The following is an 11,502-nucleotide window of genomic DNA, read 5'->3' as shown; positions in this document are numbered from 1 at the left end:
GCTCCTGTTACCAGGAAGAAAATACAGCATAAAGCAACCCTGCACTTGCCAGGAGGACCAGAAATGGACAGCACGGGTATTTGGGGAGGTAAGAGTAGAGTTTATACATAGAATGCAAGAGCACTACAGCAGTATTTAGAGCACTTCTGAGGCACAAGTGTTCAGAGGAGGTCCAATTCTGCCTAAGAGTTTGACCCTCCAGTTCTACATTTGTGCCTACCACCTAGCTGTTTGGCCACACAAGGTCTGACTACTCTCTAGTGCAGGGTACCTAAGAACTGAGATCATGAGACCACCTGGAATAAATAGCTCAGTGACAGAAGGCAGGAAGAACATCCACCTAGGGGTTAGAGCAGACAGGATGCTCCATCATACAGCTGTCCTGGTCTATTGGTTAAGTGTTTCCTGGAGGAAAAACTCTACCTTCTAGAAAGGACTGCAGCTGAGAAGGATACTGTTAGCCACAGGTATTAATTACAGATTGCTTTAAGTCTTCAGTTGCTCTTACTCCACTACAGCAGCAACACCTGGCTGCACCAGTATCACTCAAGCATCTTCTGAAGAGGCAGAGATTGCTTGGGATTGCCAATAAGAACATAGGTGCATGCATCAACCTGTCCTCTGGTCTCCCCACCCACCCTTTTGAGAATTCAGTAGCCTGTAAAGAACTGGCCTTCAGTGAAGGAAATAACGTTAGTAAAAAAGCTGAAGGCTGACAACATCCCTCCTGCTAGGGTGACTCTAGGCCATCAGCAGCTTAAGCAGATCTTACAAAGATGACTGATCTTTAACAAATCAGTACCCATAAATACCAAAAACTGCAGTGTCAAACAGCTATGCAGAGGTGAGCCAGCACAGCACAGAAAGAAAAGGAAAAAGCATGTTGCATTAGTGTTCACTCAAGATCTTCTGCACAACCCAAGCACCCGAGTGCTGGCACTTTCTCCCTCTGAGGATTATGGTTTCGGATAAGCTTGACGCTGCCGGCAGGTTAGCAGTTCTCTCCGTAGCGTGATTTAGTCGATGTTCACCTGAGCCTGCCCCACTGTATTTGAAATGCCGCAGTTTCCCTCTCAGGAGGGAGAAGTGTCCAACTCAGGGCTGTGACTCCAACAGGACTGGTATACAGAAAAGTGGATCAGCCCCAGCAGTCAGCTCATGACAAATGCTCGTATGCCCACTGGATTACACCAGAAAGACTCTTACTTGTAAGTCAGACCTGTACCATGTATCTTCCTGGCAAGAAGTACTATGAGACAATATCAAGGTTACTGTGACCAGAGCTTATGCAGGGTAATATTATGCAAGCCACTGAGGCAGAAAACCCCGGTGCCATGCCTGTATAAGCCCCTCAATACAGCTGTCTTAATTGCATATGACTAGATGCCTGTTTCTTGTATTTCAGAATCCTGATTGTAGCTGGATATGCTCCACTTTAGAGACAGCGTGAGGCCTCCCTGCAGCAAAAAGCTCCTCCTCTAAGGCTGTGCATAATAAGGCTTGACTTCAAACTACACTTCACTTGATTAAAACCACCAGAGTCTTGCTTTCAAGGAGACCTTGTTGGTAAGGCGATTCTGGATTCAGGCAGTTTCAGTGCACAAAGCCACCAGCTGTAATCATGTCCTCCCATCTCAGCTTCTCAAGGTCTCTTTCCCAAAGGGGTCCAAACTGCCAGATGTCAGTTGGTCAATCGCCAGAAACTGATGCAGTCGTCATCTTTGCACACCCCAGGGATGGCCAAGTGCAGACACAAGGGAGAAGAATCCAGAAGCTACTTGAATGGCAGGATGCATGACTTCATTGGGATACATTCCATTCAGAGGAGGAAGATCCTTCTATATTCACCCACCAAAACCCACTGGACTCAGCCCATCCCTTCCCCATCAGGAGTTACTCCACGTGAGCTACTTCCGTGATGCACGAGTCCATCCTTTCAGGGATATCCAGACAGATCATTTCTTTCTCCCCAAACTTAAAGTCATTAAAAAAGATACAAAGAACTGCTTTTGGCAGCACAGAGGCATTTGAGATTTGAAAAAATCTGGAGTGCAGGACCCAAGTAGATGGGGAAGTAATCAGTCCTTGACCTAATAAATAGAGTAGAAGGAAGTCTTCAAAGTGGCCAGTAGCCCAAACACAAAACCTGAAGTCCTGCAGAGACCACTAGGAGCTTTAATGCACCACACTGCATGGGGGCATCTCCTGGGATCTGCTGCCATACAGTTTCTCCGACACCTTTTGTTAGGCTCAGATTATTTGGAATCTTGAAGTTCCTTTGCCTTCTTCAAAATCAGGTGAACATCAGAGATAGGATAATCCTGTGTCAATGAAACAAAGCAACATAAGTGACCATCTAACATTTCTTGCCCACATTGTTCTACCTAAGCAGGGCAAACTTTGACAACAGCATTCTTAGCCTATAATAGCATGCTGCCATATTCAGTTACTCCCTTAACAGCTAACAGTTTCCTGTTTTGTAACTGATCAAGCCTCAATACCCTTCAAGAAGTTGGTGTTTTTTTTTTTTAATTCGTCCTCCAAGGGTACAGTAAACTGGCCTGCTACAAGGGCTATCTTCATGCCAGAAAGCCTTATCAAAGCCAGTATCTTGCACAGCCCAAAACAGGAACTGGCAGAATCAGAGATATCCTACTGTTCAGTGCAGGCATTTTCAGCCTTGGGCTCTCACAGATCTCAGAACTAAACAAAAGCCTCTGGCCAATATAATTTCACACTGTTACATAAGGTTTTACACCTTTGCTGGAAAATACCAGATTTTTTGCAAACCAAAAGACGTTAAAACACCTCTAGTCTATGACAATTTCTCTGCAGGCTAGAATGTGCGCACAAGCAAGAGATTCACACTTCCAGTAATGAGCATGCTGTAAGATCCCTTAAGGTTTTTCTGCATGCAAACATTAGAAATCTAGTACTTCTCTTCAGACACATGTACTCTCTCTCATACAATCACCCTCTCTCACAGTACTCTTAAGACTTTTCAAATTGCTCCCTATGCCCACTATATTTAATCCTTACCTGTAGCAGCCTCATGTTCAGAGTGAAGTCTCCTTCCAGCAACTGATCCCGGATTAGTCTGAAAGATGGAAATTATTCCAGCTACTTTTGACTCTTTATAGAGGAATTTCAAAAACCGACTACACTGTGCCCTTACAGAGGCTTTAGAAAACACTTTTGCTATGATCGTAACAAGTGACTATAACGTATTCACCAGATGCCTTAATGCATGCCTACAGAAGACATCTGGATCCATGGATTTAGGCAAAGGAGGGAAAGAGAAGAGCAGGAAGGCTACCTCTGTACTTACGTCAACATGGCACAACAGACGAGCAGAAGAAAATCAAAGCGCTTATCATCAGCAAAGAGGGAGTCCCAGATACGGATCACATCTGGCAGCAGGAACTCTTGGGACAAGAGCAGTGTCAGCCAGCGGAAGGCAAAGAACTGGGGTTTGATGTTCTGTTCTTGCTGTCAGACATGCACCAGGCAAAGAATGAATACGTGCTCTTGGCCAATTCCCTACAAGCAAGAGATGCACCCCATGTTTCCATCCCTATCTCCACCCTGATATAGCTCCAAGCTGCCAACTCATACCACAAAAGCAGCAAACCCACTGTCTCCTTTAAAGACTGTCACATTCAAACTAGACCTAAAGAGATTTTTAGTGCAGCCATGCTCCACAGCTACAGAAAAGCCAGAAAACGCTCTTCTGTCCACAACATGGAGTAAAGCAAGCTTTTCTTCCTAAAGGCACTATTTGCGTTAGTTCCGTTAAACTTGCCAAGTAAAATGCTGTTCAAATGGGAACATTAAAATTATCTGCAAAGCTGCAGCCCTCCCCCTCTAGCAGAGGCACTGTTTTGTCAGGATTTCCTCTCCCTTCCAGAAGCCCTGTATTTATCAAAAGGTTTATTATTCACAAAAAGAAACAAAGATGGAACAGAGCTCACACTGATGGTCAGTAAAACATACTCCAAGCACTTCTATCCTGAAGCTTTCTTGTTTTGTGCTGTTAAATCCAAGGGACCATAAGTTTAACCAAGGTCAAGTGAGTTCAGGATCCTGCTGATATCCTTAAGGACCAGCTGCTGCATGGCCAGGACCATTTCCTGCCAGCCAAACAGTAAGCAGTTTATTTTCTCCCCACTGAATCAGCCACCAGCCAACACTGTGGGTTGTGTCACTGTGCTGACAAACCATCTTTTATATTATAAAAGAAATATATCCCGGTTTTTCCAAATGCCAAAAAAAATCTCAGTGTGATTTGGTGAAGGTTGGAGTAACAACAACAGCTTTCCATTCCAAATTGTCCTTGGACTTTCACACCAAATGGACTATAAGACCTGAAGATGTTTTCAACAAAAGCCATCTTCTACATGTTCTACAAAACTTACACCAACCCAAGGCACTCTGAGACCTTTGGATGAAGGGGAATGATAGAATTAGGTGGGTGGGATGGTCCAGCTTGCTGGATTTCAGTTTACTTCTGGAATGATCTCCATGCAGTTTAAGTTAGTGCTATCGGGGCAGCCAATGACAATAGAAGTGTGCGCATGGAGGGGAGGCTGTTTTTTGTTTTGTTCTTAAAAGACAGAGACACAATTCCTGTAACCTCAAATGCCAAGGAACTCTACAACAAAATTCATGTTTTGCCTGATGACTAGAAGAGAGTAAACACTCCAGCTACAAATAGGCCTCAACCCAGGTGACCAGGGATCATGGCCAAGTCACTTCGGACTCACAGTTGGCAGCTTTGCAACAACTATTGTTTGCTTTCAGTGAGGCAGGGGAGGAAAGCCTTGCTGTGTCAGCTTGCTCTAAGCTTACTCCAAGGAGAGGTTGTTTCAGCTCACAGATAAGAAAGACTCTATGCCCTATAGGCAAAGCCCTTCGTACACGCTCTCAATATCTCTGTTCAAGCACAGTAACAGTTTAACAAAATTGGTTGACATTTAAACACACTATTAAGCTCCACTCCTTGTGTTCCAATTGAGACTCAGAGAAACACCTAGCTCCTCACCAGTTTCAAATACAGCTCCACATCTTTTTCCTTCAGGGTGGAGTAGACCTTCTCCATTTTGTAGGTAATACCACACTGAGAATCATCCAGGCTCTTAATGAAGTTGTCCCGAATTTCAGCCATTAGATTGGTAAAGCAGAAAAACGTGTCAGCCTCAGCATGTTCTGAAACAAAAAGAGATGATGGGGGAATAGAGGAAGCATCACTGACAGAAGCACAGAGACTTAGAACTGTTCTTACTCCATTATTGCTCTGCTGGATTCAAATACGAGATCCTGCAAGATCTTGGCTTGCTTGGTCCAGGACAAGACAAGACTTTTTTTTTCTTTAACACTAGAAATGTCTACAGAGCCACTGCAGATACAGACGCTGTGTGCAACACAAGGTCTTCATGACATGGGGTCACAAACCAGTTATCTAAGCCCAACAACACCATCTTCTCTCCCTGCCATCAGCACACACCCTCAGAGCTCCCATGAAGTAGAAGCAACAGGCAAAGTACTCCCATTCCATTCTTTTCTTACCAGGTATATATAGTATAAGCAAACAAGAGCTTCTTAAAGGGGTTTTAAGTTTCACAAAGTGCAACTTAGATCTGTGCAAAACAATCAAAAACCCCTCAAAAATCCTCACTTCCTATGTCCTCACCACTCACAGTCCATTCAGTTTCTATCAATTTGCTGTGGTCCCCAAAACTCCTCATCTCTTGCTGCATTTGCTTTTTGGCTCTGATCAGTCAAAACAGAGTTGTTTAAAGAGAGTCTCATTCTCAAAACAGTTCTTTATGCAGACAGCGTGCAGTACAACAGCCATTACCGAGCAGCCAAAAGTCTCTCACCTTTCCACTCACTGTTAGGATCTGTAGCAAAGGTGTAGTAAAGAGGCCCCACGATTTCATTCATCCCCTGAACGTACGCTATCCCGGGGTTCAGCTTGGCGTAGATGAACAGGATTCGCTCCACCACTTCCCAGTGAGCTTCACAGCCATTGGGCAGAACTTCATACTCGCTCAGGGAATTAGGTGTTGTTTTAAGAGGGGAGCTCACCTGAAGAGCAAGGCAAGACTACGGCTGATTCAGGATAACCAACTGGCACAGACAATTCTGTACACATGACAAGCTTGGCTTTTAATACACATAGTCCCCCAAAAGATTTGGGCAGCTTATACCAAGCAGGCAGGTGTTCACATAAATCAAGACAAGTAACTCAGGAAGCACAAAGGCACTAAAGTCCTATTGCTTGCTATCTCTGAAGAACAAAGCAGTCTGTGCAGCATCAGACAATAACTTTCATTCATTGCATCACCTGATCTCATGCAGTACAAAACCACAGCAGTTCCACGTCTTTGTTATACTAACAGTATGAGGAAAAGTATAGATCTGTTGTGGTAGCAAGTCACCTTCCCCAACAGCATGTGGCACTCGTACTATAATGCTCATGAAAAGAGACAACACACATTTCAGCAGATACCCAGGTCTTTTCCTAATTGCAGGCTTATGAGATCCCGTTCTGGAAGACTATGTAAATTCAACATCAAATTAACCCTTCAGTGTTTTGTTCACAGAAAGGCATACATCAAGCATAAAATACTCACATCTTCCTGCAACTCCAACTTTCACCAGAAGTCAGGAAAAAATAACCCGTAGAATTAAATACACTTGTAATTCCCTAGCAACCATCAGGCACATCACCTGGTTCTACAAAGCTGTCTAGCCACCAGAATGCACAGTATCTGCTGGAGTATTTCCCCAATTCCACCATACAAGCAGAAAGAGAAAAAAAGCCTAAAATACACCTTCCCCTTGATCAGCTAATGATAATGCTAATCAGCTCATGCCCCATGGACAGTCCCCACCTAAATCTCACATTTGTAACCCCACTGCGGTTTCGTGCCACCGTCTGTGACTTGAGTGTGGTCTGCTCCACCCGCTTGCGCAGCGTCTCAAACTCATTTTGGGGGTCCAGGATTAAAAGGCAGGGGTAGTCCGTTGGGCGCTGGAAGAATGCCATGTCAGGGTACAGCCTCCTAGGATGGATACAGAAGGAAATCAGGCATAAGAAGAAGGAAGTACATGCCCCATGTTGAATGGGAGGCTCTGTTTAATATTAAACTTCCTTTACAAAGTACAAAGTGTTAACCAAACCACTTGGGTTCAGAAACCTGAGTCATTATGCCTCACACACCTGACATCTTTGTCTATCTGGAGAAGCACTTCATTATCCTTGAAGTAAGTATTCCATCGACTGTCTGGATTTGGATTGAGAGGCTAAAGAAATAAACAACAGAAACAGAACAAGCATGTTTCACATGTATCAAAATCCTCAGTAAATATACACTGATTTAACATTTCTGTTGTCCCTCTCATCTGGTAGCAGCACACTCCTAGCACATCAAATTAATTTTTTTCTCTCACTAGCTACTTTTAGTGTTGTTTCTTCAGTATGCAGGAAGCGGATCAGAGCTTGTGAAACAAGTGAGCACGCAGGTTCACTTAGAGAGGCAAGAACCCAACATTTCCAATCCCTTTTCACCTGCCTCTTAATGACTTTGTTCCCAAATCAGGTATCCTGTCCTGTGTCAACAAGATTCCTGATTGCAGCTCCAACCTGTACAACAGAGACAGCCTTTGTACTTAGGTGAGAGTTACCCACTCATACAGTACTTCGGCATTGTGGTTATTAGTTACAAATATCCCCCTCTATCTCAGCTCTGAGAAGGCAGATTAAATACTGCCATTGTGCCCACGAAGAAGGAAATACATATTACTATGAACAAACCATTCTATATCTGACAAGTTTTCCAATACGACAAACTGAACTCCCTCTCCACACACACACTTTCCTCTCTCCATATCAAGATCCATGCAAAGCTAACAACTAATCAAAAGAAGAAAAGGAAAAAAAACCCCACAAACACAAGAAGCAATGTTCCAAGATGTTCAAAGATCACTGTAACCCGCCAATGCGTGGAGTGTTACAAACATGCTAGTTTTATAGCACCAAGGCCTCCAGAGATCATGGTGGTGACCCGTGTGCTAGCAGTGAAGTTAATGTTCAAGACAAGTCAGGGAAGCAGTTGTATCATTTTACAGCCCTTTTTGATCAGTTACTTCATTCCTTCCTCCAACGCATACACTCTTCACAGCATTTTCAGAGAAGGAAATAGCAAGGGATGCAGAAAATAGTCAAAAAAAAGTCAGCAGCAGACTAGAAATTAGTGAATGTCCTGCCTTCCATGCCATAGTCCAACTTGACTCTCCTGCCTCTTTTTATATCCTGTGTTCAGAATAGCCTGCTCTGACTCCATCTGTGGACATGACTTCCTAGGAGAGCGTCTCCTTGCTAGAGGTACCTCTTGTGAGCCTCTCCCTTTCCCTAGGAGACCTGTAGCCTGGGCAACTAGCCCCAAAGGAGGAGGGAAGGGATATGAACACAGCTCTCTCCAGAACTATTGGTGCTTTGTCAATAATTCACACTGAAGGCTACCAAGACACAAGCACCAGGCTGATACCTAGGAACCAGCCCTCTTGCTAGCAGGGAAAAGTTCTCTCAGTCGAAGAACAGCCCAGGGCTCCAGACTCCAGAAAAACAGTTCATAGCTCTCAGGAATTTTCCGGAACACAAAGGCCTAAGCACTTACATGATCTTCTAAGGTCACATCTTCCCTTGAAACACCCAGGTTGGCTTTGGCAATCCCAGGCTGGATAATCATTTCTTTCAGGAACTGGGAATACAGATCCCTTGAGGAAGAAAAGAGGAATTGGCAATGAAGCAGAAGGTAAGTCAACATAAGCACCCCAACCGAGTTCAAACAGATCTCTCTGTACCACCCCGCTCAGCCAGAAGGCATTTGATTTTCTCTTCAGTTGTGTTCAGCTGAAGAGGCCAATCCACCAGACCCAGGAGACAGCCTACAGAATAGTGCATTCCACATAAGAACAATTCATTTTATGAAGGTACTTAATTATTTAAGGAACTATGCTCTTTCTGTGCAGATATCGTTAGAAATAAAGGCACAAGTACCAATGTCCTCACCTCTGTTTCTTCAGCAAAGAGTTCCATAAGGCTTTCTCTAAAGGGAGGTAGTTCAGAAGTATCTGTACAGAAGACAGATGCACACAAACTAGTATTTGGACAATGAGCTATTATAGCTGTAAGATGAGCCAACCAAATGCAGCAGCTAGAACTGGTGCTGTGAAAATACTGGGAGCTTTCTCCAGAAAGCCTATTACTTTGCTAAGTGAGAGTAAGGAATATTTCCAGGACTGGTTTTCAACACAGACCTATTTGTAGGACTGATCAATAGCAAACCCGACTGAAACACACTCCTAGCTTAATACTGAGGGCTGTTCTCATGCAATGAGCAGACAGACACTTTTTATCATCCAAAGTGATAGCTGTCCTGTGTCAGTAAATGCTATTGCAATTGTGCCAGTGCTGATCTCCACAAATTACTCTCAATTTTGAGTGGCTTTTGAGCTCTGGATTTTTTTTTTTGTTACAGTTTTAGGTGCCCCAAAATAGTATGCACTTAAGCAACTCAAAGCATCAGTCACAAGAAACAAAAGCACTACAAGCAAAACCCACCTTCCAGCACAGGCAGCGCAGCCCACCATCAAAGGGAATTCCTGTGGAACATCAGGCAGAGAAATAACTACGTTAGCCCCAGCCTCCTCACCGTGGTTTGCCAACGTCACCAAACAAACAAGCAAGGTAGCACTTTTCCTCCCCGGGGGGCAAGAAGTTTTCATAGGGTTGCTACAGGGGTTATACACGGTGCCAAACCAGCCGGTGCCTCCCACAGGTGAGGGTGCCTGCGGCAGGCTTTGGAAGCAGAAAGTTGGGGACCGTGCAGGTGATGGACAAGGCACAGCAGAAACAAGGAATCGCAGAAGCGTTTCAGAGAGAGGGAAGGAAGGGTTTGCCTGGAAGTTTGAGGCTGTGCTCAAAGGGCAAGGGAGGACTGCTGAGGCCTAATGGAGCTTGGGCTTGAAAACGCACCCGCCAGCCTCGGGTTTCCAGCACCCACCGCGTCACAACAGCTCCAGGAGGGGATTACTTCGCGGTAGCTGAGGTGGCTTCAGCCGTCGGACACCCTGGGGCCTGACACCCCGTCCCTGCACCTTCAGGAGTCCCAAGCCCCACAGGGACAGCACCAGCCCTGGGCGACCACTGGCGAGAGCTCCCTCGGGGCTGGGGCCGTGCCCAGCGCCCTCCTCCCCAGGCCGGGGCCGGTCCGCACACCTCCCCGGGCCACTCACCGCTGAAGCAGAGGTCGCGGAGCTTGGTCAGAGCCACGGTAGGTTCGCCGAGCACCTCCTGGAAGTCCGCGATCCTGAGGGGAGCGGAGCCGCGGCCGTTATAACGTTTGTTACCGTCACCCCCCGACCCCACAAAGCCCAATCCCCACAGTCCCATCAGGGGAGGGGAAGGGCCCAACACCAACCTGCTCTGGTGCAACCGCGACATGGCGGCCCCCGCGCCCCTTCCCCGCGCGCCGCATAAACGCTCCGGCTGGAAACCCTGCCCGCCGGGGGTGGGCGGGAGGGCGGGGATGTCTAGACCACGCCTCCGGCTCCGCCCACCCTGCGGCGGTGAGCTCCGCCCCCGCGGCCGCCTGAGGACGCCGGCGCGTTCCTGCCCGCCGGTCGCCTCACCGCGCTGCCGGTGCGCAGAGCTGCTTGGGGGTTCGGGCTTGGCTCCACCGCCAGGCCGTGGTTCTGCGGCCGGTTGTGCCCTGTCACGGCACAGAACTCCCTCCCGGGGCCTGGTCGGCCAGGGCTGGAGCACCGCGCCAGGGTCTCCCCTCTCTGGGCACCCAAGCTGTGCTTGCAGCTCCCAATGGTGCCCACTTCAGAAAAGACCCCGCAGGCAGGAGCCAGCCCCGCGCGGGGGCTCCGCTGGTCGCCCGGCACTAGCACTCACAGCACCAGTGGAACCCCGTGAGGCGGTCACAATTTCCCAGGTGAGGTCTGGTGCCCACCGCCTGTACAAATGGCAGCCGTGAGCGAGGCCTGTGGGAATGGCGTCCGTCAGTGAGGGGTGTGGAGATGTGGGGCCCGGGGTTGGCGCTCGCAGAACCTCCGGGTGGTGGCGGCGGCGGCCGCGGCCCTCGGAGGGGGGAGACGCAGGGACGGGGGTACGGCGGGGCCGAGCCCGGCCGGGCGACGTGAGAAGCCAGGACGCTGCCGCCGGACAAACCCTCGCACTCAGCCCCGCGCCGTGACATCATGCAGCAGCACAGCGATGTTATCGCAGCGACCGTGACGTCACGTCACTGCTGTGGGAGATGGTGAGGTCACGGTGTGTGAGGGAGGCCCGGGGCCGGCAGGGCCCCCAGAGCCCCGCGCTACCTTCCGGCTCCGGCGGGTGCCCGGGAGTGGGGATCGGTGGGCGCGGCCCGAGCGTTCCGGGCTGGCCGGTGTTTCCGGAGGGGGAAAGTGGCGCGCTTCCGGTGCAGG

The 11,502-nt window shown here is 47.8% G+C and overlaps 1 protein-coding gene across 1 annotated transcript; it reads right to left on the bottom strand.

Annotated features, from left to right (window-relative positions):
* Window positions 1–2,255: 2,255 nt before the first annotated feature.
* On the bottom strand, window positions 2,256–10,674 carry TBC1D13 (TBC1 domain family member 13; the record flags this gene model as incomplete). Its single annotated transcript, XM_082009162.1, has 12 exons — window positions 10,488–10,674; window positions 10,303–10,376; window positions 9,629–9,669; window positions 9,077–9,138; window positions 8,682–8,781; window positions 7,226–7,308; window positions 6,908–7,067; window positions 5,880–6,087; window positions 5,042–5,205; window positions 3,329–3,489; window positions 3,040–3,097; window positions 2,256–2,321 (listed from the first exon to the last, which is right to left on the bottom strand). The coding sequence occupies exons 1-12, from the start codon at window positions 10,508–10,510 to the stop codon at window positions 2,256–2,258; spliced, it is 1,200 nt and encodes a 399-aa protein (XP_081865288.1). The 5' UTR covers window positions 10,511–10,674.
* Window positions 10,675–11,502: the final 828 nt, after the last annotated feature.

This window comes from Phaethon aethereus, assembly GCF_964289735.1.
Source record: "Phaethon aethereus genome assembly, chromosome: 20".
NCBI classification, from domain to species: Eukaryota; Metazoa; Chordata; class Aves; order Phaethontiformes; family Phaethontidae; genus Phaethon; species Phaethon aethereus.
This window is presented reverse-complemented; position numbering and strand designations above follow the sequence as displayed.